This window comes from Lactuca virosa, chromosome 6 (genome assembly GCF_052849685.1).
Source record: "Lactuca virosa cultivar CGN04683 chromosome 6, Lactuca_virosa_CGN04683_v6, whole genome shotgun sequence".
Taxonomy (NCBI): Eukaryota; Viridiplantae; Streptophyta; class Magnoliopsida; order Asterales; family Asteraceae; genus Lactuca; species Lactuca virosa.
The window spans coordinates 261,825,006-261,852,651 of record NC_136431.1 but is presented as its reverse complement, the minus strand read 5'-3'; the positions used below and the strand labels follow the sequence as shown (position 1 = coordinate 261,852,651).

General features: G+C 38.8%; 2 protein-coding genes across 2 annotated transcripts; both read left to right on the top strand.

Annotated features, from left to right (window-relative positions):
• Positions 1 to 4,162: 4,162 nt before the first annotated feature.
• On the top strand, positions 4,163 to 6,956 carry LOC145119721 (abscisic acid 8'-hydroxylase 4-like). Its single transcript, XM_079055436.1, has 9 exons — positions 4,163 to 4,424; positions 4,530 to 4,851; positions 5,001 to 5,150; positions 5,347 to 5,595; positions 5,707 to 5,796; positions 5,965 to 6,043; positions 6,199 to 6,305; positions 6,386 to 6,504; positions 6,611 to 6,956. Exons 1-9 carry the CDS (start codon positions 4,222 to 4,224, stop codon positions 6,744 to 6,746), a joined length of 1,455 nt encoding a protein of 484 aa, XP_078911562.1. The 5' UTR covers positions 4,163 to 4,221; the 3' UTR covers positions 6,747 to 6,956.
• A 1,458-nt stretch (positions 6,957 to 8,414) lies between these two features.
• LOC145122489 (uncharacterized) lies at positions 8,415 to 9,229 on the top strand. The gene is made up of 2 exons (XM_079058087.1): positions 8,415 to 8,503; positions 8,608 to 9,229. Exons 1-2 carry the CDS (start codon positions 8,415 to 8,417, stop codon positions 9,227 to 9,229), a joined length of 711 nt encoding a protein of 236 aa, XP_078914213.1.
• The last annotated feature ends 18,417 nt before the right edge of the window (positions 9,230 to 27,646 follow it).

The window sequence follows — 27,646 nt, the reverse complement described above, 5'->3', positions numbered from 1 at the left end:
AGCAGACTTTTGAGAATACAGAGCATATAGAGTCACGTCTTATTATTTTGATATACTTTTGATGTATATGAATATGAATCAAACAGATGTAAATATCTTTTATATATATATATTCAATGTAATGGTTGTGTTTACTTTGATTACTATGATGCAATTGTTGTGATACTACGTATGACGTCATCCACCCCCGAATGTTTCCGCCGTTTCAGTTTGGGGGTGTGACATTTGGTCCTAATCCAACCCCACACATACAATGAATCTCTCCCACAACTCCAATCTCAAACTCCACATTTCGGCGTTATTGTTCACTATTCATTCTATTATTATTATATTTTTACACTTTTTTAAAAAATTGATACGTTTTGAATAGATGATGCTCCCAGAACCGTCTTAAGCAGTTCCGGTTCCGGTTCTTATTTTTTTCAGAACCGCTACCCGCTGGGTATCCTTCGGAACCGGTTATATATATATATATATATATATATATATATATATATATATATATATATATATATATATATATAGAGACAAAATTACAAAAATGGTCCCTGTGGTTTACCAAAAGTCACAAAGTCAGTCCCTATTAAATTTTTTTGATGCAAATGGTCCTTGTGGTTTGCGAAACATGCAAAGTTGGCCCTTTTTACTAACATCGTTAGTAAAACGCTGTTAAGGACTAAATCTGTAAGGGCATTTTCGTGTTTTTAAGTATAGAATGACTGAATTCGTGGCATTTGAGAAACCACAAGGACCATTTTTGAAATTTGTTTGAAAAAATTAATTAATTTGCTGAAGGTAGGGGGGGGGGGGGAGGGGAAGGCTCGAACTCACGACCCAAAAGATGAAATATTAACGTTTTTCGGTTATATATATTTATAAAAAAGATGAAATACGTATTTTAGAACTAACGACCCAAAATAATTAATATTTTTTTTTATGTCATGAGTAGTGTTAATTATTATTATTTCAAATACATAAAAAAATATAATATACGAAAACATATTTTTTATACGAAAACTTATTTTTTTAAAGAAAATAAAAAAATATATTTTACGTAAAATAAATACATAAAAAAACATACAAATTATTTGTTAAAAACAATTTTTTTTATAACACGACTAAAATACTTTTTGTTTTATTTAAAAAAAAAGTTATGTAAAAAAATGTTTTTGTAATTTATTTATTATTTAAATATTAACGTTTTTGTTATTATATAAATTAGTTTTAGGGTATTATAACCAATTGAGCAATCAGCTCAACTGGTTAAGGTTTTGGACAAATAAAGGGGTGGAGGTCGTGAGTTCGAGCCTTCCCCCCTACCTTCAACAAATTAATTTATTTTTTCAAACAAATTTCAAAAATGGTCCTTGTGGTTTGTCAAATGTCACGAATTCAGTCTTTCTATACTTGAAAAGACGAAAATGTCCTTACAGATTTAGTCCCTGACGGCGTTTTACTAACGGTGTTAGTAAAAAGGGCCAACTTTGCAAGTTTCGCAAACCACAAGGACCATTTGCATCAAAAAAAAATTAATAGGGACTAACTTTGTGACTTTTGGTAAACCACAGAGACCATTTTTGTAATTTTGTCATATATATATATATATATATATATATATATATATATATATATATATATATATATATATATATATATGAACATGGTGTGCACATATTTGATTGAAAAATATTTTAACACAGCGTGATTAAAATCAACATCATAGTTGTCATATTTTTGGATTTATAATAACTATTCACAATAGATACCATATAATGTTGGTATTTTAAAAAAACACTATGGAAAATAATAATATACAAAATCAAGGTTATTGGACTATGTTTTTTATATAAACATAGATGTGAATCACATGCCTTTTTGTAATTCGAGTTTTATATTGATACTCTATTAAAATGTTTTTGGCCAAATGTTATTTTTTTGCTCTCTAGCCTGGAGTACATAAGCTTAAACCACCTAATATGATATGAATGATATCTTATATTTGATAATTTGTCAAACTATTATTTTATCTAGTTATTTTTTCAATAAAAAGTTTTTTATAAAAATTAGAAAACGGGTATCCGGAGCCGGAACCGGTCCCGCCGGTTCCGGTTCCAATATTTCAGGAACCGTCGGTTCCGGTCCGATTCCGGTTCTATCGAATTTAGCCTGGTATCCGCATATGCTCATCCCTACTTTTTATGGCTAAATTACGCTTGTTTTTCTTGATAATACTGTAAGGATATGTGTTATTATGATATGAAAAATGGAGTGGAGAAAAAGGTAGACATCCACATTAATGCTGATGATGGTTGTTTGGCTCATTTGTCACCACCACTTTTTGAAATCTAAATATTAGATAAAACAGGAGGAGGAGGTATCTCTAGGAATTTTCTCTTAGAATCAGGTTAGCGAAACCGATCATTGAATTTAATTAGAGACCTTTCAATGCCAATTTCTTCAGTTATATGTTCTGATTTCTTTATTTTTTTTCAATGCTAATTTCTTAAGTTAGCGAAATCTTGCACATATATGTATCTCCAAAAAGCATTAAACATATTGACAACCACATGATGGAGATATGAATTGAAAAATCCAAAATATTAGTGAATAAAGGAGATAGTTAAAACTCACACTCCCAAGAACTACCTAACAAATTTTTATTAATTAATAACACGAAATGTCGTCAGAGATGGAAGGGTCATCAGAGAAGATGGATGTCACCAGAATTGAAATGGATAAGCATGTATGCGGTTGGATTAGGAGAAAATACGAAAGAATTTGAAAACATAGGAACCATTAATGTAATTTTGGAAAACTGATTTAACAATGATTTGTTAAAAAACTAACGAAAATGACTTAATAAAAAAGTAAATTGTAAGTTTAATGACCTATTACGCAAAAAAATACATTAGTGACCAGATCGAGTAAAAGACATAAGTTTAATAAGCAACAATTACATTTTCCTTTTTTTTTGTATTATTTAACATTTTTGGAGATCCCTATCATTTTTTGAAATTTTTTCTTGCATCCGTAAGTCAATTTTGTGTTAACTTTGTTTGGGTGTTTTTTATTTTGTGTCTTGCTTTTTTCTCTGATGAACACAAAAGAACCAAAGGTTTGGGTATTTTTGCTTTTCTCTCTCATAAAGAACACGAAGTTCGATTTTGTGTTTAGGCGTAATAACTCTTGGCTTACATAGCAATGATGAGTTGACTCACCACTGAGTCATTATTGACTCACCTGCTTAGTCGGCAATTGATAAGGCAGTGTAACCTTCAAAAACGGGTACAGATACGAAATTAACCGGTAAAACACAAGTTCGTATATTTTAAGGCAAAATAAAATCACGACGGACCATTTAAACCAATATACGAAACATTATTGGGCTACGGCCACAATAACCCATTATATGCGCCGCATGTTACTGAAATAACATATATATTTATAGATCCATTACTAATGGACTACATACCCTAGTTATTTTTACTAGATCCGCCACTGATTGATGCACATCATGTCATTATGTTTGATACTCGGTTATTTTACGTGCATGCTAACATGATACATCATCCGATCGAAGAACATAACTAAACCCACCATCCATTTACTAGCACTATACAAACACCAAATATCCATTGCTAGATGATGTTCTACCGTCATTCATCATGCTAATAGGAACGACAGTAAAGTCAATGGAAATCGCTAGTTGTTTCTAGGTAAACAATTCAACGGATCACCAATTAATTCTCCCAACTACTATAGAAAAGTGATGAAACCTTGAGAGAGGAAGTAACCTAGCCGACAATTAAAAGTCTTCTTTCTAGCACAATCAAGAAACACGTAGCCACAGTAGTGGACACTGTTTGCCTCTAATCTAGTTTTTAAATCTAATAATTATGGGTTTAAGGAGAAATCATAAATGCTAAAAAATATTTGTCATAACTCATAATTACCATCGAATCAGATATTTATTCTATTGCTAAATTTCGAGTCTTTCTTTAATAGAAAAAATTAGTTATTGGATTTCAATATTTATAAATGGAATATATATAATTAATTCATTAAATGATGAAATCCCGGAGATTTTGTTCTTATTTGTAGGTCATAGTCCATTTTCTATATAAACCCCCTTCCACATCCAATATATAAGCCATATGCCAAGACTTACATTTTGGTACGAGAGACAACAAAACTTCCTGCTTTGCTTCTTTACTTAAACAGATGGAGGAGAGAGAAGGAATCATACTATTGCATGTCTTCGTGTTCCTCATTGTTGCACTTATCTGCTACATTTTCGTAAGAAGGAACCAAAGGGACTCCACCAATAAGCTCCCTCCAGGGTCACTAGGCTGGCCGTATATCGGTGAAACACTTCAACTTTACTCTCAAGATCCAAATGTTTTCTTCGCTACAAAACAGAAAAGGTCTATCACGACTAATTCCTTTCAAATTAACTTTCGATGTAGTATATTGTATTATCTCAGCAATTCTTAACGCCATAGACTTGTTCTTTTGTGCGGATTGTTCAGGTATGGTGAGATTTTCAAGACCCATATTTTGGGTTGTCCTAGTATCATGTTGGCTAGCCCTGAAGCAGCTCGGTTTGTATTGGTAACACAATCTCACTTGTTCAAGCCCACGTACCCAAAAAGTAAAGAAAACTTGATTGGTCCTTTAGCACTGTTTTTCCATCAAGGGGAGTACCACACTCGCTTAAGGAAGCTAGTCCAGGGCTCCTTATCACTTGATAATCTCCGAAGTTTGGTTCCAGATATTGAATCAATGGTCGTATCCGCGTTGGACTCATGGGCAGATAGCCGAATTGTCCAAACGTTTCATGAGATGAAAAGGGTTGGTTTTATGTTCTGTGTTTTTCCTCCTATATATGTCATCTTTCATTTGGGTTTATTGAATTCACACCAATGTTTTTGTCTACATCTTTATGTACATTACAATAATCTTTTTGGGGAATTGATAATTACATACTTGTTTGATTACAGCTATCCTTCGAGGTTGGTATACTCGCTATATTTGGACACTTGGAGGCCAGCCAGAAAGAGCAACTAAAGCAAAACTACAGCATAGTAGACAAAGGTTACAACTCTTTCCCAACAAAATTACCAGGCACACCCTTCAAAAAGGCTTTTTTGGTAAGTCAAGTTTTTTCATATTTCATTTGCCTTTTGTCCATTTTCCTTTCGAAGCATCCAAAAATAACATCTTCTTACTTGAAAGTTGAAAACTAAGTCTAAAGTTGGTGACATAACGTTATATAAAAGCGAAACTGCCTTTCGAGTTTTGACAGACTTGCGTACTTAACCAAATGCCAACACTCTTTATATATAGGCGAGGAAACGGCTGCAGCAGATATTGAGGGAAATCATCTCTGAGAGGAAAGAAAAGAGGGCAACAGAGAAATACCTTTTGGGATGTTTAATGAACTCGAAAGATGATAATGGTAAAACCTTGAGTGAAGATCAGATTGCTGATAACATTATTGGAGTTCTGTTTGCTGCTCAGGACACAACAGCCAGTGCATTGACATGGATTCTGAAATATCTGCATGATCACCCGAAACTTCTGGAGACTGTAAAGGTAAAATGACGCATTTGCTTAATTCTCTCTCTAAAAAAGCAGGAGCTTCTCTCTCATAGTATTGGATTTTCCCATGAAATATTATAATAATAAAACTTTATGTCTATGTAGGCTGAGCAGAAGGTTATCTACAAGTTTAATGATGATGGTCATCTTAAGTTGACATGGGCCCAGACTAGAAATATGCCAATTACGTACAAGGTATGCACTTTTGACAAACAAGTTCTTCTATAGCAATTAGACTTTTCATGCACAAGGCAAAAGTAAATATCAAATCCAGACATGGATGGGGGAACATACACAGAAATCAGGGTACCCATGTGTCTATTTATGTGTTGAAAGTTTTCTCGATGTGTGTATATATGTTAGGTGATATTGGAGAGCTTGAGAATGGCAAGCATTATATCATTCACATTTCGAGAGGCAGATACTGATGTCGAATACAAGGGTAAGATAACAGTCCCACACGATCATCTTGGAAGTTTTGTTAGCTTATGATTTTTCTTATCTCGGGTTTTTGATTGCACTACTGTCCACATAGCTATGTAATTCTCCTTAATAGACTGCGATGTTTAACAAACTACACCCAATAATTTGAAACAGGCTATCGAATACCAAAAGGCTGGAAGGTCATGCCTTTGTTTAGGAATATCCATCACAATCCTGAATTCTTTCCCAATCCTCAACAATTCGACCCTTCAAGATTCGAGGTAAGATCAGTGAGATTTGATTAATGGTGCAATTGTTATATATAATTGTTTTGAAAAAAAAAATCTTGTTGCATATGAAGGTTGCACCAAAGCCGAACACATTTATGCCGTTTGGAAGCGGAGTCCATGCTTGCCCTGGAAATGAGCTTGCTAAGCTGGAAATGCTCATTATGATTCACCATTTAGTCACTAAATATAGGTATGGGATTGGGATTTCATTTTAATCAAACCCATATGACACAGTACTAGAATTATGTTTTGAATAACAAAGAGTGAAATTCATATATTGATGATTGTGGTTGCAGATGGGAAGTGGTGGGATCTGAAAGTGGGATTCAGTATGGTCCATTTCCTGTCCCGATGCATGGACTTCCTGCAAGATTTCAGAAGGAATCTATCCAGGAAAAGGGAGAAGTATGTGGTGCTTGTTATGATACTTAGAAAGTAGTTTTCATGCCTTCCCCAAACTTAGCTATCAGTTGTTAACCCATCCCCACAATTGAGTCATCTGAGGATAGAAGATTCCTGCCTTTTCTCTATATTATTATTGCCTTTTGTACCACTTCTGTTAATGGAAGAGGTATCTAATGTTATTAAAGGAATTCGTGTAACTGTGTCTTTCATTTTCTTAATATATATATTTCTTTAAAACGAGAGATGTGGAAATATCATCCAGTCGACAAATACCATGTCTCTGGCGATTATATATAAAAGCAGCAGAGGGTTGACATTCCTTCAGCTCAGCACCCCATGGTCCAATAAACTTTCATGCCCAAATTCATGGACCTCTAACACAATTAGGATGTGTGCACGAGACAACTTTGTGACATAGGCTCATGGTTCGCCTGTTAATAATATTGGGCTTTATACTATAATACAAACAGCCTTCAATACCTTTCCACAAGATTGCATTTAAGTTGAAACTATCAGAAAATATCATTGATTCATTTGAAAACTGGATCTGAATGTTGACTTATTTTTAATGGAAAACTAATATACTCTTAATTAGCTACACCTTAATACCATCTATCTCTCAAACGAGACTTGAGCCCTCAACCTCCTCTAGGAGGGAGGACACACCATACCACTAGGCCAAATGCATTTTGGTAAGTGCATGTTGATTGAGGGAGGCGTAACACACACTTTATTTAAAAAACAAGTTCCACCCACAATACATCAAAAAGTTGTCATGACTGACATCTCATCGTGTTTAGCAAGTTACAAATAGTGAGCATAGTGTTTGTTGTAACAACGGGAACAAATCCAGAATTGAAGAAGAAATTTGGTTGAAGAATCTAGTGTTGATAATTTGGTTGGAATAACAGCTAAAGCCTTCCAAATCATGAGATGTTGAAGTGTAGCCTTCAGTTGTAATTACAACGACACCAAATAGCTAGTAGAAGACACTGAAGTGAATGTAGGCTTCCTACTCGGCATTGGTCATGGAAAAACCAATTACTGAAGGCTAAAGTGTAGTCTTCCAACTAACAACCACATTACCCGAACGTGATTACATTACTGGTCAACAATCTCCTCTCGTCCACATTTGCAACAAAGTAGTAATTTGAGTATATGGCTATCATACACTCTTAGACACTATCATAAATGAGGCCGATATTTTGTTGGATTAATCGGTTAAAAGAAAGTTTGTTTTATTTTAGGAAACTTGATATGGACTTGTTTTAGTTTTTGTGTTTGTTTAGGATTCAATTATGTCTAGTATAAATATGGTACAAGTTCCAGATCAAGAATTTAGTGGTCTCGTTTATTAGTAAAAGTTTAGTAGTCAAGCAATTTCCATTGTTCCGTTTTTTCTTCTATTTTGTTGCACACCTGTTCCAACTTAAATAAAACTTACACTTGGTATCAGAGGGGTTTCGTTGAAAGGGTCTGATTCGAGGTTAATTAGAAGCAACCCCGGTTTCTTTTAATCGGGCTTGCGAGAGACTAACCGGAGGCGCGGAGTAAACGAACGGGAAGACGTCAAAGCGGGTTCGTTTTGCGGGTGACGGAAGACGATAAAGGTGGTCGTGACCTTGTCTTGTTGTTTGGTGGAAGAGTGCTCTCGGAACAAGCTTGATTAGAGAAGTCGGGGTTAAGGAGAAAAGGATGTCGTTGGTTAAAGAACGAGGTTCAATGACGTATCAAGTTCCGGTTTTGACTCCAACGAATTATCCGGTGTGGGTGGTCAAAGTCAAGTCGATTATGGATGTACACGGCATATAGGAGACGGTCGAACCAAAGGCGGGTGAAACATTGGATCATAAAAAGTCAAAACAAGCTCTTGCTTTTTTGTTTCAAGCGATACCCGAAGACATGGTGTTGCAAATGGCGAGTTACACCGAACCAAAGAAAGTGTGGGATGGGCTGAAAACACGGTATTTTGGAGTGGATCGGGTGAGAAGGGCTCGGCTTGCAACGTTAAAGAGAGAGAGCTTGAACGTTTACGCATGAAGGAGGGTGAAACGGTTGATGATTTTGTGAGGAAATTATCCGGTTTAGCGTCAAAAGCAAGGAGTCTTGGATATGAGCTTGAAGAATGTTATTTGGTAAAAATGTTACTAGATTCGATGCCTAAGTCATTTCTTCAAATCGTGGCTTCAATAGAGCAATGTTTGGAGTTGGATTCAATGTTATTCGATGAAGCGGTTGGTAGATTGAAGGCATACGAGGAGCGTATAAGAGGAACCGAGAAAGTGGAGGACACTCAAGGTGGGTTATTATTGGCTAATGAAGAAAAATTACATGTTTGTAAGCATTGTGGCAATGGACGTTCAAATCGGGATGACTTTGGACGTGACCGGGGAAGAGGTCGGGGGTCCGGGAGAAGTCGAGATGGTAATGAACGTGTTCGGGATAAAAGTCACGTTAGATGTTACAAATGTGGTGAGCTTGGTCACTATAAAAACGAGTGTCCTAAATGAGAAAAGGAAGAAGCGGGTCTAATCGAAGAGGAATCGACAGTGTTTTGAACGAGTGGCTTAACCGATTAAGGGGGTGATTGTTGGATTAATCGGTTAAAAGAAAGTTTGTTTTATTTTAGGAAACTTGATATGGACTTGTTTTTGTTTTTGTGTTTGTTTAGGATTCAATTATGTCTAGTATAAATAGGGTAGAAGTTTCAGATCAAGAATTTAGTGGTCTCGTTTATTAGTAAAAGTTTAGTAGTCAAGCAATTTCCATTGTTCCGTTTTTTTCTTCTATTTTGTTGCACACCTGTTCCAACTTAAATAAAACTTACATATTTAAAGTTCCTCTCAAGTGACGAGATATCTGTTTGCACGCAACTAAACGATCCCATCACGAATCTTCCATATACCATGACACTACACTAACAAAGTGTTTTATGTTCAGTCTCGTGCACAACATAACATACATAAGTCTCGTGCACAGCATAACATACATAATGTTAGCCTATATATTATTATTAGCCCACTTATTTATGGGCCCTTTAGCCTTTAGCCCATTACGGTTTTTAGTCCATTAGGGTTTTGTCTATCTAGTATTTTTTTCCGTTTTATTCTTTGTAGTCTTTATGCTTTTCATTGATGATGTGTCCTAATAGCTACACCTAATTTTACCTACTATCCTACTAGCTATTCGACCAAAGGCAGTGTACGTTTTCGCAAATAGTATAGCACAAACAGTCGGGTATCGACCTCAGGAAACAAAATTAATTATTTAACCTACTTACTATTAAATTAACCTAAAATTCTAAGCAAAAGTAAAATGGTTTTTATCTAATTTTTCAAGTTTAGACAAACTTAAATTCTCAACTATTCAAATTCAATCAATTACTAAAACACTTCTGTTAGTTCGAATCCATTTTCCCTCAATGGTTAGCTATTAATTATGGACAATTCTCGTTGGTTACCAATTAATATATTATTACCAATTCAAGTCCAAATTTATTAATGTTGAATTAATTTATGTAGAGCTATGCATGGTCACACATAATTTAACACATAATCAATTATTAATTATTATTGGAGTTATGTAAGATTGACTAAATAAACACAATATTATAGTCACAATATATGTTCTCTAGCACAGCCAAAACTAATACTTTCATCACTTAACTAAGATTGGTTGGATCCTAGCTCTAGCAATTCAATGATCACTAAATTACTAGGTGTCAAGTTCATGCAATTTAATATTCACTAAACTACACAGAACATGAGTTAAAGCAATTTAAGTATCAAATTCTAACATGTTAGGTATTAACAATCAAACACAAGCATTCAAGCAACAAGAAAAATCCATAATTAAATAACTAATCCAGGAGTTCAAGCTTCATCTAGCTAACAGAAGCAGCTAGATTTAGCTACTCATAGTAACAATCAAACACACAATCTTCATTATTAAAAACATAGTAATATACCAAACTAAGAATAAAGTTATGATATTCTCCTTCTCCTTCCTTGGATGTTATCACTAAGTTTCTGCCTTCTTTTCCTATGAAAATCGACTTCTAGACTCTCTGTTCTTTCCAGCCAACATTTTCAAGTCGTAAAACACCAAGGATATATATACTTTACGGGATTTTGAACTCCACGTCGTGAATTTGGATGAATCCTTATTGGGCAAGGACTTCAACTTTCCGTGTACTCATCTTCTAGAATCGTCCATGCCATGTCGTGTAAGTGAAGTCCACGACGTGGATATAGTTTTTCCGTGGAATTTTCTTTTCTTTACTTCTCCAAGCCTCCAAAGTTCCATCACTTTTCGCTTTTAGTTCTTGTTCTTCAAGATGACTTCTTTTGGCTGCAAAATGTAATTAGATCTTATAAGTACCACTTATCTATGCAAATAACTAAAATATTAATGAAAATGCATTCAAATATTGCATAAAAATATGTATAAATATGACAATATCAAAGACCCCACACTTATCTTTTGCTTGCCCTCAAGCAAAACTAATTATTTTTAAGTCTTACTTACATCACCAATATCACATAAGACAATCCATTTTGAACTCAACCATTATACCAAGACCTCAATGCGCATATGTAACGCCCGGTTCCTGGTATTTATTTTGAATCAAAATTTTTCATTTTTGTACAGGAACTCAACGAGTTGGAGGCCCCAAACTCGTCGAGTAGGAATGGAATTTGGATGCGGAACTTAAAGCCTACTCGACGAGTTGAAGGACTCAACTCGAAGAGTAGAGCTGCCAGAATGAAACCCTAATTTTCAAGGTTTAGCACCCTATTTAAACACCTTAACCTCCAAAGGTTGGCCTCATTTACGGCCTCCATCATCCCAAACCCTAGCCACGAAACCCTAATACATTTTTAAGTGTTTTGAGCCATTTTTGTACATGCTTTGTGAAATTGAAGAAGAGGATTCTTGAAGAAGGAGCAAGGACGTGAAGGAGAAGAGTAGATCTAGAAGTTGAGCTTCATTTCTGGTTCATTGGAGGTATAAAGCTCCTATCTTGTCTATTCAATGTTTAGATCTAGTTTTAGAGTGATTTCTCCATGTTTTGGTCTAAGAATGCTAGTCTTTGGGACTTGGACGTCTGATGTGGGGAAAACCTTTCAGATCTAGAGTCTTTTAAGGACTTCATTGCATAAAGGTGCCAACTTTATGGCCATGAAGGTCCCATGCAACTTATGAACTATCCTTTTGGCTTTTTGAGCCAAGTAGTCCTAGCATACAAGTAAATATAAGAACATTATGTGATATATCAGCCCTAGGGGACCAGATCAATGGTTTGGAAGCATTGAACAAGATTGGAAGTGACTGGATGGATTTAGACTAATAGGACTCGACGAGTTGTTCATCAAACTCGGCGAGTTGGATCGTGGTCCCCCGACCTGTTCTGTTATAGAGCAAACTCGGCGAGTCTAGGAGATGACTCAGCGATTTGGCCATGGTTTTTGGTTTTTGAAGACTGAAGAACTCGACGAGTTGTGTTGAAAAGTCCCGACTCTATTATAGGTAGGAACTCGATGAGTTCATGAAAGAACTCGACGAGTTGGATCGCGATTTCAGGATTTAGGGTTCATGGAACTCGACGAGTTGATGGACCAACTCAGCGAGTTGAGTCAACCAGGATGTTGACTTTGACCAGGATGTTGACTTTGATTTTGACTTTGACCAAAATTGACCCTTAAGGGGGATGAGTATGAAAAGGTAATTAAAGGATATCTGATATGTGTAGGAGTTTGAGTGGGGTCGATCTCAGAGTCGAGGACATTTCAGCTACTCTACAGCATTGAGGTGAGTTACCTTCCAGTAGAAGTGGGTCGAAGGCACCAATGCCGACCTACTAGTAATTAATTATAGTTGAGATGATTCTCATTGTGACAATTGTATGGTATTCCACTATCTATTATGCTTTATGTGCTAGTATGTTATGTTATTATGCGATAGTGGTAGGAAGGGTAGGATATACCTTGTTACCAGTCGAAAGGACCGAAGGGGTAGGCCAGCACCCAGATATGCTAGGCAGTATATGACTTATATATATATATATATATATATATATATATATATATATATATATATATATATATATATATATATATATATATGCTAGGACATTATGTGGTAGTGGTAGGGGTGAAATAGTCCTCGGTTATCGGTTGAAAGATACCGAAGGGGTAGGCTAGTACCCAGATATGCTAGGCAGTTACCGGTTGAAAGAGACCGAATGGGTAGGCCAGCACCCAGGTATGTTAGGCAGTTACTGGTTGAAAGAGGCCGAAGGGGTAGGCCAACACCCAGGTATGCTAGGCAGTTACCGGTTGAAAGAGACCGAAGGGGTAGGCCAGCACCCAGATATGCTAGGCAGTATGTTATTGTATGGTATGTGGTATGATGGGGGAACTCGCTAAGCTTCGTGCTTACGGTTTACAGTTTTGGTTTCAGGTACTTCTTCTTCGAAGGGAAAGGATTCAACATGACAGCAGCGCATCACACCACGATTTTCCGCACTATGATGTTCTTTGGATTTGTACTCTGACATTATTATCTTATGACATGTTTTTTTGACATATGACTTATGGGTTTTTATGAAATGAGATAACTCGATGATGTTTTTAAATAATCTGCTTTATGAATTATTAAATTAAAAATGAAATTTTTGGACCGTATTTTTGGGATGTTACAAGTTGGTATCAAAGCCTTGGTTTGAGGGATTCGGACACACCTTCGGGGGTGTCTGGACTCAAATCGAGGGTTTGGAAAATTTTTACTAAGAAAATAATTTTTCAAAAATTAAATTTAAGGGTTGTGAGAAAGAACAAGGTGTGTGATGCGTGGAATCGGCCGAGCTCAAGTAAGTTTTCCCCAAGATACCCATACATGTTTGTTACGATATATGATATTATTAGGAGAACTGCATGCTAGATTAGGGCTAAGGATCTAGGAAGGATGCCTTATATGCCTATTATATGTGTATGAGAACTGCATGCTAGATTAGGGCTAAGGATCTAGGAATATGCCTTATATTCCTGTTGTATGTGCTTATTGAGCTGCATGATAGTAATGACTAGTCAGTGATATGATAGTCTGGTTAGGATATGCCTGGTTTTGGTTACTCAATGTCCGAATGCTATTTGCTTTGTGCTTTTTAGGAGTCTTAGTGATCTTTAATTAACTAGTAAACGAATATGTTAAGTTACATATTACGAGGACTAAATAAATTCAGAAGGTTAGGTCTAACCCTATTTCGCAGCTCTTGTCTGAGTCCAACCGTTGTAGGGTAGGACCTCTCATTCGAAGAATTATCTAGTCTTAGGAATATGTAATGGTATTCGCGAGCTAGTTAGGGAGAGATAGCAGGGACTTCTTATGCAACTGATGGTGGAGAGTGGGTCACGGATGGCCGATAGGGCAAGACAGATGCTCTAGTGGTGAGGAGCCGAGCCTTCCAGATGACCGTGGAAGAGGCGCGTGCCGCACCGGATGTGGTGACGGGTATGTTTTTTTCTCCCTAACTCTTATTACATGTCGGTTATGATATTTAAGTTATATGTTTTATGTGTTCTGTTTAGGATCGTTCCATGTGAACGGTATCCCAGTATAGGTGTTATTTGACTCGGGGGCTACCCGATCATTCGTATCCCTTGCACTTAGCAAGATGTTTCCTGAGTCTTCAGGCATGTTGGATTGTCCTTTAGAGGTTGAGATTGCTGACGACCGATCTGTTCGGGCATCCGAGGTTTACAGAGATTGCGTTTTAAGGATGTATGACGAGCGTTACCTTGTGGATTTGGTTCCCATACCTTTCCATGGGAAAAAGGTTATTATAGGCATGGATTGGTTGAGCCCTAGTGGGGCGGTGATCGACTGTGAGCAGCAGTTGGTGCGTGTCAGGACCCCGAGTGGGGGAGAGTTGGTGATTCAGGGCAAGAGGCCGCAGCGTGGGCCAACTTTGTGTTCAGCAGCGAGGGCTAGGCGCTACTTTCAGCAGGGTTGCACAGGTTATGTCACCTATGTCATGGATACCCGAGAGGCGGGTAAGGCGACCGTCAGTGATGTGCCGGTTGCGAGGGAGTACCTAGATGTGTTCCCGGAGGAGTTGCCTGGGATACCTCTGGAGAGACAGGTGGAGTTCAGGATCGACCTAGTCCCTGGTGCGGCTCTGATAGCCAAGGCACCATATCGGTTAGCCCCTCCCGAGATGCAGGAGTTGTTAGACAATGGATTTATCAAGTCGAGCAGTTCGCCTTGAGGAGCCTCGGTCCTGTTTGTGAAGAAGAAGGATTGGTCGCATCGGATGTGTATAGACTACCGAGAGTTGAACAAGGTAACGGTGAAGAACCGTTACCGACTCCCTAGGATTGATGATCTCTTCGATCGGCTTCAAGGGGCGTCTTGGTTTTCGAAGATCGATTTGCGTTTAGGCTATCACCAGATGAGATTCGGATATAAGGATGTATAGAAGACTGCTTTACGGACTTGCTATGGACACTATGAGTTCGTGGTGATGCCATTTGGGCTCACCAATGTCCCTGTCGAGTTCGTGGACCTCATGAACCGCGTATGCAGACCGATGTTGGATCGGTCTGTGATAGTCTTTATTGATGACATCTTGGTTTACTCCAAGACACATGAGCAACACGAGAATCAGTTTCGGGAGGTGTTGGATACCCTGAGGAGGGAGAGCTTGTATGCCAAGTTCTCCAAGTGCGAGTTCTGGTTGCACGAGGTACAGTTTCTGGGGCACCTTGTCAACCAAAACGGTATTTTGGTCGACCCGGCCAAAGTGGAGGCCGTGATGAGATGGGAGGTTCTGAAGTCTCCATCTGAGATTCGGAGTTTCCTCGGTTTAGCAGGCTATACCAGGAGATTAATACAGGATTTCTCCAAGATAGCAGCACCCTTGACCCGGCTGACGAAAAAGGCCGTTGTATTTCGCTAGGGGCCTGAGCAGTAGGTAGCGTTTGAGACTTTGAGGCAGAGGTTGTGCGAGGCGCCGATCTTATCCCTACCAGCGGGTGTTGAGGATTTTGAAGTATACTGGAATGTGTCCATCTCGGGTTTGTGTGCAGTGTTGATGCAGAGAGGTAACGTCATCGCCTACGCCTCGAGGCAGTTGAAGCCTCACGAGGCGAACTATCCGACACATGACTTGGAGTTGGGGGCGGTTGTCTTCGCCCTCAAGATTTGGCGACACTACCTCTATGGGGTCCGTTGTACCATTTACACAGACCACAAGAGGTTGAGGTACCTCATAGATCATCTGAGTCTGAACATGAGGCAGCGTCGGTGGTTAGATGTGGTGAAGGATTACGGCTATGAGATCCTCTACCACCCGGGGAAGGCCAATGTTGTGGCTGATGCTGTGACATCCCCAAAATCACGGCCAGAAAATACCGATTTAATATATGCTTTTTAAAATAATTTTAGAGTAATCCTTTGATTAAAAGAGTTGCGGAATTTGTTCCCAAAACAAAATATGATAAAATAAAATTTATCAAAGCATTTCTTAAAGAAATATATTTTCATATATAACAAAACTCGGGATGTCATGTTCTGATACAGACCAAAAGCATAAAATGCACATTATAAGCCTTACAACAGTTATATACAACTACATGCCTATAAACAAAATAACTTGATGATTCATCCAACTTATGCTCTCGCGCCACTACCTGTAATACAAATAAAATTGAGTAGGTCAGGCTTGGGAGCCTGGTGAGCATATAGGGTTTTCAACCCACAATAAATAATTATATTAATTTCAATCATCAAACAATCAACCCAATTACCCACCCCCATTATCTCCTTTTATTTCATAGAGATTTACCCTAAGAATCAGCTATTCCTCGTTCATTTATTCCTAAGGATTATCCTAACGAATCGCCATGAAATCCATCGTTGCCAAGGTTTTCTCAACAGGCACTAAATCCATAGTTACCAAGGTTTATCTCGTTTATTGACAGTATCGTTTTCGAGACTCCTCTCGTAATACAGGTCAATGGGTTTTTAGAGTACACCGGTGAACATCAAGTCCACAACACCTACAAGTCGCGAGCCTGCTAGTGTTCCACTAGACTGTCTAGAATAGTTTGTGGTTGTCATCCCTACTCTGCTGAATGATGGGGCCATCGTTTCGGGTAAATGTTTCACTCATTTTTCACCTATCACCCTCATCTCATGATCTATATCATATTTCGTCTCATCCTCAAACTCATCTTTCCTCACACACCAACTATTTCATCTACCCATGTTCTACCCAACATATTGGTAGATATAAATTACATATATAGTTTAAATCATTTAAAAACCTGTATAAAACATTCATTCAACATCCATCTCAAGTAAACAAACTATATATATATATATATATATATATATATATATATATATATATATATATATATACACACACACATAGCACGTATTTTATAACAAATACTTCATATCTATGTGTAAGGTGAAAGTAACTACACACTCACTTGATAAGACGATTATCGGACATCACTACGGCTCTTTAAGTAGTATTCTTTGATGAAACCGGGATATCTTCATAAACTGGGCTTCTCGCGGGCAGAGCTTCGGCTTAAAACTCTTTTCTTCTCGGGATCTTCGGGGCTTCGGGACTCGCTTCGGGTGTCGGGATGATACCGGGGCTTCGGGGGTACTTCAAGACAGCTAGAGAGGGTATAGGGAGTGAGAAAGTAAGAAAGTAGCAACCAAAATCAGCTGCCCTTCAATTTCTATTTATAGGGCTGAAATCTTGAATTCACGTCGTGAACCTCAAATGTTTACGTCGTGAGTTTGGTTTTGCACAGGTCATGGTGTTCGTCATCAGACCACTTGCTTTGGAAGCGTCCATCACTTGTTCACGTCGTGAACACCCTATTCACGTCGTGAACTCTGACAGTGGTGGAAGTTCGTGCCCCGAACTTCAGAAATTCATATATCTCGTATACGAGCTCCGTTTTCGACGTTCTTTATATACACGTGTAGGTGAGATTATGCTCTATAACTTTCATTTAGACTCTGTCGGCTAATTTGACTTTATTTTTATTATATTATTTTTAGTAGGCCGGGACACAAACTTCGTTAGAAATTCATAACTCCTTCATCTGACGTCTGTTTTCGTCTGTCTTTTTAACGTTGGACTACTATCGACGAGATCTTCAATTCTCGTTTAGATTGTTTCGGCTAAAAATCACTCGATCTCATATTTGAACTTTGGGCTGCATACCGCTAAGTCGAAACTTCGAAAAATCATAACTTCCTTATAGAAGTCAGATTTAGACGTTCTTTTTATGCACGCTCTCGGTTTAACGTATTGTACGACTTTTGTTTAGATCACTAAGGCTAAATATCGCTCTATCTTAAATTCACTATTTACGTCACACAGTGTCGTACCGGTTCTGTCGCGAAACTTCGACAGGTCATAACTTCTTCGTTATAACTCGGATTTCGGCATTCTTTATATTTTCGGAAACCTTGCCACGACCACTACAAATTCCTTCATAGATATCGGGCTTATTTAATATTTTATTATTACGCTTATTCTTGTTCTTAATTCATTTAAGTTACACAATTAAGCATAAAACACATAATACTCAAAATAATACATTTTTATTATTTCACAACGGTTTACAAAGGTTAACCTAGGATATTACATCATCATTAATGCCTAGCCTAGAAACACGGGCATTACAGATGCACTTAGCCACAAGGCATTCGCAGCCCCGATCAGAGACATCTGTCTGAGGATGACATTAGTGACTCCGCTTTTGGAGCAGATCCAGGAGGCCCAACAGGAGGCTATGAAGGAGGAACACTGGAAGAGTGAGCGTATAGTAGGCTATATTTCCTCCTTCGACTATGATAGCCGCGGGTTGTTGACACTTCACCGCAGGGTGTGAGTTCCGTACGCAGGCGGTGTGCGCCAGATCCTGATGGAGGATGCGCACAAGTCCAGATTTTCCATCCATCCCGGGCGACGAAGATGTATAGAGATCTTTGTCCTGATTACTGGCGGACCTGCATGAAGCGAATGTATCCTGGTACGTTGAGAGGTGCTTGACCTGTAGGAAGGTCAAGGTCGAGCACTAGAGACCTCACGGCAAGACGCAGCCGTTGGATATCCCTGTGTAGATTCAATTTGGGTCATCGTGGATCAGTTGACCAAGAGTGCTCATTTCATCTCGATCCAGGAGAGCATTTAGGCTAAGAAGCTGGTTGACATCTACATCAGAGAGGTAGTAGCTCGACACGGAGTGCCAGTTTCCGTGATTTCTGACCAAGACGTACAGTTTACTTCCAGATTCTGGAAGAAATTTCATGACGAGTTGGGTACTCGTCTGCACATTAACACGACTTTTCACCCACAGATGGATGGTCAGAGTGAGTGGACCATCCAGACCTTGGGGGACATGTTGTGGTCATGCGTATTAGACTTTGGTGGTAGCTGGGATACCTACTTTCCCTTGGCAGAGTTTTCCTATAATAATAGGTACCACGCCAGCATCGACCGTCCTCCCTTTGAGATGCTTTATGGGAGGAAGTGCAGAACGCCGATATGATGGGGTGAGGTTGGACAGAGGGTCATGGGGAGTACCGAAGTGGTAGTGAAGACGATGGAAAAGATCCAGCAGGTTCGGAGTAGACTCAAAATGGCCCAAAGTCGGAAGAAGAGCTATGCCGACAGACGACGATCAGACCTTGAGCTTCAGGTAGGAGATATGGTACTCCTGAAGGTGTCACTTTAGAAAGGTGTCATCCGGTTCAAGAAGCGGGGCAAGTTGGGCCCCAGATACATTGGTCCGTTCAGGGTATTGGCCCCGGTGGGTCGGGTGGCGTATCGACTGGATATGGCAGTCGAGCTTAGTCAGATCCACAACACCTTTCATGTCTCCTAGCTGCGGAAGTGCTTGGTGGAAGACTCCGCATTGGTGCCTTTAGAGGATATTCAGGTGGATGATAGCCTGAAGTACATCGAGCGACCGGTAGCCATCCTCGACAGGAAGACGAAGGATCTGAGGAACAAAAGGGTAGAGTTAGTGAAGGTGCAATGGCAGCACCGCAAGGGCTCAGAATGGACCTGCGAGTCGGAGGATGAGATGAGGGCTCACTATCCAGAGCTATTTCCAGACGCATCAGACTTCGAGGATGAGTCTAAAATAAGTAGGGGAGATTTGTAATCCCCGGTTCCTGTTATATATTTTAAATCAAATTTATTCATTTTTGTACAGCAACTCGACGAGTTGGAGGCCCCAAACTCGTCGAGTAGGAATGGAATTTGGATGCGGAACTTAAAGCCTACTCGACGAGTTGAAGGACTCAACTCGACAAGTAGGGCTGCCAGAATGAAACCCTAATTTTCAGGGTTTAGCACCCTATTTAAACATCTTGACCTTCAAAGGCTGGCCTCATTTATAGCCTTCATCATCCCAAACCCTAGCCACGAAACCCTAATTCATTTTTGAGTGTTTTGAGCCATTTTTGTGTATTCTTTGTGAAATTGAAGAAGAGGATTCTTGAAGAAGGAGCAAGGACGTGAAGGAGAAGAGTAGATCCAGAAGTTGAGCTCCATTTCTGGTTCATTGGAGGTATAAAGCTCCTATCTTGTCTATTCAATGTTTAGATCTAGTTTTAGAGTGATTTCTCCATGTTTTGGTCTAAGAATACTAGTCTTTCGGACTTGGACGTCCAATGTGGGGAAAACCTTTCAGATCTAGAGACTTTAAGGGACTTCATGGCATAAAGGTGCCAACTTTATAGCCATGAAGGTCCCATGCAACTTATGAACCATCCTTACGTGATTTATCTGCCCCAGGGGACAAGATCTATGGTTTGGAAGCATTGAACTTGATTGGAAGTGACTGAATGGATTTAGACTAAGACGAATCGACGAGTTGTTCATCCAACTCGGCGAGTTGGATCGTGGTCCCCCGACCTTTTCTATTATTGAGAAAACACAGCAAGTCTAGGAGATGACTCAGCGAGTTGGCCATGGTTTTTGGGTTTTGAATACTGAAGAACTTGACGAGTTCAAGGAGGAACTCGAAGATTTGGGTTGAAAAGTCCCAACTCTATTACAGGGAAGAAATCGACGAGTTCATGAAAGGACTCGACAAGTAAGATCGAGATTTCAGGGTTTTATGGATTATGGAACTCGACGAGTTGATGGACCAACTCGGCGAGTTGAGTCAACCAGATTGTTGACTTTGACCAGGATGTTTACTTTGACTTTGACTTTGACCAAAATTGACCCTTAAGGGGGATGAGTATGAAAGGGTAATTAAAGGAAATCTGATATGTATAGGAGTTTGAGTGGGGTCGATCTCAGAGCCGAGGACAGTTCAGCTACTCTACAACACTGAGGTGAGTTACCTTCCAATAGAAGTGGGTCGAAGGCACCAATACCGGCCCGCTAGTAGTTGATTATAGGTTAGATGAATGTCTTTGTGATAATTGTCTGGTATGCCACTATCTGTTATGCTTTATGTGCTAGTATGTTATGTTATTATGCGATAGTGGTAGGAAGGGTAGGATAGACCCTGTTAGCGGTCGAAAGGACCGAAGGGGTAGGCCAGCACCCAGATATGCTAGGCAGTATATGACTTATGTATATATGATTGGACATTATGTGGTAGTGGTAGGGGTAAAATAGTCCCCGGTTACCGGTTGAAAGATATCAAAGGGGTAGGCCAGCACCCAGATATGCTAGGCAGTTACCGATTGAAACAGACCGAAGGGGTAGGCCAACACCCAGGTATGCTAGGCAGTTACCGGTTGAAAGAGACCGAAGGGGTAGGCCAACACCCAGATATGCTAGGCAGTATGTGGTATGATGGGGAATCTCACTAAGCTTCGTGCTTACTGTTTACAGTTTTGGTTTCAGGTACTTCTTCTTCGAAGGGAAAGGAGCCGGCATAACTGCAGGGTATCACACCACGATTTTGCGCACTATGATGTTCTTGGGATTTTTACTCTGACATTATTATCTTATGACATGTTTTTGAGACATGTGACTTATGGGTTTTTATGAAATGAGATAACTCGATGATGTTTTCAATAATCTGTTTTATAAATTATTAAATTAAAAATGAAAATTTTGGATTGTATTTTTGGGATGTTACAGCATATTTGTGTCTAAGGTTCCTAAAACTTCCTCAATCCTAGCTACTCACAATCCTTATGAACCTTCACCCCTTAGCTTATACGACACTCATTTTTGCAACCCTCCAAATCAATCCTCAGACATCTTTCTTAAATTCAAGGTATTTTTGGTTAAGCCACCCAAGCATACATAATCTAGAAAAATTACAACTTTTGATACCACAATGGAGCTCTTTGGAATTTTTCACTTCTTTGAATAATTGATCTTTGATTTATTTGAATTCACCACCTTTTTGTTTGATTTTTGGTATCTTCAACTTTTTGATTCTTCAGAATGTTAATATTTTTATCTTCATACTTGAGAGCTCCAAAGTTCTTCAACTTTTCGGTAATTTCTCTTTTTTTTGTAACTCACTTTTTTCGCTCAAATCCTACATGATTAAGCAAGGGAGCTTAACTTCAACCTTTATAGGTTTGAGGTATTAGTCTAAGTGCAATGACTACATAAGCTCTCCTGGATAGATTTCAGGTACAGGCTGCAAAACTTATTATGTCATATAAACTAACAGATTACCTTTCATATCTCATGACTTTTCGCTAAAACTTGGGAAGCCATAAATATACTATAACATGTGTTGGCTCAATTAAACATTTGAGCTCGCATTGGATCATCCCAAATAATACTAGCAACTTAAGTTTTTAACTATCACTAGATTCAATTTTAGATTATTATTTCAAATCTATTACTAATTTTTTAAAATTTTCTAGTAATTTACTTTTTCGACCACCTACCCCGCACTTATTACATACAATGCCCTCATTGTATGCATAAAATAAATTAAAAACAAGAAAAGGAAGAAAAAGGAACAGACTCCCATAGGGTAGTAGTGGCGAGATCGAATTCCGAACGTGTAGATAACTTGAACATCTTGAACTAGGACATCTTTAATGATGGAGAATGGAACTTGGATCTCATTGATACGCTTTAATGTGCCGACAAAAATGTGGATCTGAGACTTTAATCTTCAACAAATGTAGTGTAGAAAATCTTCAAAAGCATAATTTGTCAATGTGGGAAAGCAAACGCCACATCGTATGGTCGAGAGAAAGAATCTTATAAATCTTACTTCCACGATATGATAGTAAAGAACACGACGTGATGTCGAGAAAAAGTCTTGTCTGAAATCGTGATGTATACTGGATTCACGACGTGGAGTTATAGTCCACGTCATGTAAACTGCGTGTCACAGAATCAACTTTATTATATAAATAATTTGAGACGCTTTCAACACTCTTAAACTTCGTAACTCTTCCCTCATTGTTTACTTGTTTCTCTCATGAATATAAACCCACACTTATCAAAGAAAATGGATCTCGAATCATAACTCTAAATGATACGGCCTCTCTCGAAAACTCCTATCTCTAACTCTTAACATCCCGCTCACGAAATCTGCAACAAGGAAAGTGATAGAGGAAAAGAAAACAATCATCCAGAATTTGGTTATGAGTCTTAAACATAATAAAACCAAACAAACTTCAAAAAACAAACAAAAAATAAAAATAAAAACTAATAGTCATCAACATCGCCTTGAGCTCCACTTGTTGCTGCTCTGTCTCCTTGTCTCGTCCATAACTCTTCCCATGTTGGAATGTATGGGCAATGAGGTGGTATTGTGGGAGGTCGCTCCATATGCATATGTGTACATAAAGCGTCGAGCACTTGGGTGTTGTAATTGACACCTCCATGGAGATTATCCAAATACAAACCCACCCGACTTTGAAATGGATCGGTCAGTATCCCACCCTCAAATTGTTGAGGTGGTTGTTGTGGTTGGCCTCTCTCTCTGTGGGCTCTAACATTGCGCCTCCCTCTTTGCCTAGGTTGTTCCCCTTGTTCTTCTACGGGTTGCTCAATGTCCTCTGGAGGTATAACAAAACCTCCTCCCGTATTCACCACGACCCGCATTACACTCAAAATTTGGACAGTCAATCCATTGTCCGGAAAGCGCGTGAGGTTCCTAATAAAATTAGGACTCAAGATACCATAGGACCGGGCAAGTCGGGTGACTAAGTGTCCACCCGTAATAGGACTACCGGGTCTAGAATTAGTCGTCTTCCTCCCCATGAGTCGTGAAAGCATATATGGGATGTCACAAAAAATGTCGGGTGTAATTATGCTCCACAAATGAAACAAATTCTGAATAGGCACCTTATCCCCGCGATTCTGATGATTGATAGAGAAAGTGACGAGGCGATGCAGAAACCGGTAAACGGGATTCCGGATTTGTCCTTCGCATGCATCACGAGAATTATACCCGTGATTAGAAATGGTTCTCCAAAAATCGACATCAATAACCCCCGAGCTGAAACCTCGATTACAACCTTGTAAAAATAGCACAAAATATGGTGATTGTGTATCTTCTTCGATGTAAAGTCCCATGTGCCATGCAAACTTCCTAAGTTTACACTCGCAGTACACACCTCTCAAACGAAAAGCAAGCGCCCAATTGTAGTTGGGATCGGTGGTCTTGTCTTCAAAATTTATGGTAGCGAAGAACTCAACCGATAACTCTCGATAAACGGGTTCTTGAATAGCAAAGAGATTCCTCCAAACTTTGCATGTGAACAAAAATCCATCTCCCACAAACCATTTCGACCAATGCCTTTCTAACTCCGCAACCATCCCTACCCCACGTAACCACGCCCTATCCACAATAGGAGCAATCGCAAACTCGCGGTTGTACAACCACTCCAACCGATTCGTATAATTGTTTAGCATAGCACGATAGAGGTTTTGAGGAAATTGGTAGAGCGGGTGCATAGTTGACACGTCAATAGGGTCTTGTTCTTGTGGAACTGCTCTTTGAGGACCCATTTCTTCCAGAAATAAATAATACCAGACAAAACAAACCAAACCCACCAAGAGATTAAATAACAAGAAAAAAACAGAAAATTGGTCGCCCAAAATCCACGTCGTGGGTGTCAAATCCACGTCATGGACACGGTTCATGTCATGAATCCCGATCGTTCCAAGTAGGGTCAAAACGAACCAACAATAGCACTTAGGGTTTGTTAACTTTGTCAATCTAAGGTCTGACATCATACATGCAGTGGAAAATCATCAACCAAACGACTCAATTTCGGGTATTTCAACTGTAAGAACAACGCTAACCACTAAATGCATAAAATGAGCGGAAATCAACAAGAATTACAGAATGCAAAACTTACCAAATGTTGTTATGAAACACTTAACGCCAGAAATTGTGGAAGGAGAATGCAAAAATCGGGTGTGGGGTTGCGCGTTCTTCATTCGTGCGTGTGTTGAACAAATGGGGTTGGTCAAAAGGTAAGTATCCTATACCGGTCCCCCCCCCGGTGACTTTTTAAAGTCCACGTCATGGATTTCGAATTCACGTCATGGGCTTATTTGTTGGTCTTAGAGTCATCGGGTCATATCAATTTAACACGAGGTGGCTGTTGGGCCACGACGTGGTGTCGCTAAAATGACAAAAAGTCTATTTTTTTCCTTTAAACATTAATTTTGTTTCTAAAAATTCTTTTACACAATATTTATGAACCCCACACTAGATTTCTGCCTTTTCTGAACATTAAGATGACTTAGATGATTATTATCCTAAAAATAAACTAGAAATGCAAAAACTAAAAATACAAAAACAAAAAGAATTTCAAACCGAGCTCGGGTTGCCTCCCGAGAAGCGCTTCTTTTTGTTGGAGTCATGAGCCGGACTCCGTGCCGCTTTATGTTGAATTTTTCAGAGTATCCATCACCATTTGTATCTTTTATTCCTTCCATTTACTTTTATAAGCTTGAACTCGTCTAGGAAATGCTTTTTTAGAATTTTCTTTTTTACCCTTTACATCATTTTCTGCAAGCTTCCTCTTAACTCCTTTATTCACCATAAGTTTATGTCCCACTTTTTCTACATTCTTTAGCTCCACGGGTACCATCTTCTTGTCCAAAGTTAGTCTATTTTCTTCAGAAGTAACCTCGTCCTCATCACTTGATACTAAATCTTATTCACCCTCTTTACTCACCCAAGATGTTGGAGTTTTATAAGCAATTACTTCAAAAACTGTTGGTATAGATGCTCTCGTCTTTGTGCATTAACTTTTTGAATCTCTTCTTCCATAAGTTTTTCCAATTCCTCAAGTTCATTTTCTTCATCAATGTTGAAGACTTCACCTTGAGCACTATTACTTTGAAAACCATCTTCCACTCCAAAGGTAACTTCATCATCTCCAACTCTCAAAGTATGTTTGGATTCGCGAATATCAACCAAAGCTCTGGCAGTATTTAGTAAAGGGCGAACAAAAATGATTTTCCATCATGTCTAGAACAACAAAGTCAATTGGAAAAACTAATTTCCCAATTTTCACCAATATATCCTCTATTATGCCTCGAGGATGAGTTACTGAACCATTTGTCATGTGAATCGTCATTCTTGTAGCCTTCAAATCCGAAAGATTTAGCCTCTGATAGAATGAAAAAGGCATTAGATTTATGCTAGCTCCAGAATCGGCTAAAGCATAAGTCTTCATGTTATTTCCAAATTCACATGTAAGAGTGAGGCATCTAGGATCTCCCACCTTCTTTGGTAACTCTCCCAATATCACTTTAGAACTTTGCTCTTAGATCACCTTGGAATTCTTTTCTAATTGCTGGCGAGTGTCTAATAAGTCTTGTAAAAACTTCGCATATTCAGGAACTTGAGACAATGCTTCAATAAAAGGAGTATTTATTGAAATATCCTTCACTTGCTTCATAAATTTCAAATGTTCCTGCTCCAGTGGGTGAATATGAGCTCGAGATGGAAATGGTAAAGGATGATGATAAGCTTGAACATCACTAAAAATTTTCTGTTCAGACCCACTCCCACGTCGTGGAGACTGAATCCCCATGTTGTGGGTTCGAAGTTTCAGCACTATTCTTTTCTTATATTTTTGACTTCTTCGGCTTTGGTCCGGACTGATATGGATCGACTTCAAGTGCTTCAAGGAACTCAGAGATGGTATCCTCTTCAGTTTCGATAACCATAACATGTGGTTGAGGTTTTTTCTCGGTAATCTTTGGAGATAATTTTTCATTTACAAAAGTGGTTAGTTGACCTAGTCGGGCTTCGATATTTTGGATCGAAGCTTGGTGATTCCTTAGCAAAGCTTGTTGGTCTCGCATTAGATTTTTATGTTCCCTTATCACCGCATCATTCTCATCATGTCTTTTCTCTGAAGCCTCCATGAATCTGTGTAGCATGGACTCAAGATCAACTTTCTTTTCAGGTGGTGGTTGCTCTTTTTGGTAGAAGCCTCGGTCAGTCTGCCTATATTTTTCTTCGTTTTTCTTCTTATGTTCTTCATACGGCAACCAATCTTTCTTCGGCTTCCTCCAATATTCATCATATTTATCTCCACTCGAATAGCAAACTTGCACCTTCTTATTTCCATTATCATCCAAGTGGCAGTCTTTAGTCAAATGTGGACCACTGCATCCTTCACAACCAACTCTAATAGCATGTATTGACTGGTCCATCTTTGTCATCCTTCGATCCATAGTGTTTAGCATGGCCAGAATAGCAGCCATGTCTTCAGATGTTCCACTACTAATTCCCTTCGCCCCATCATGTCTAGGATTATGGTACTCACGAGAATGCTTGGAAAATTCTTCAATTAATTCCTTGATTTCAGCCGGATTTTTCTTAGTCAATGGTCCTTGAGAATCAAGGAGTTGCCTTGTCATGACATTAAACCCATCATAAAACATAGATACTTCTTGTTGCTCATTC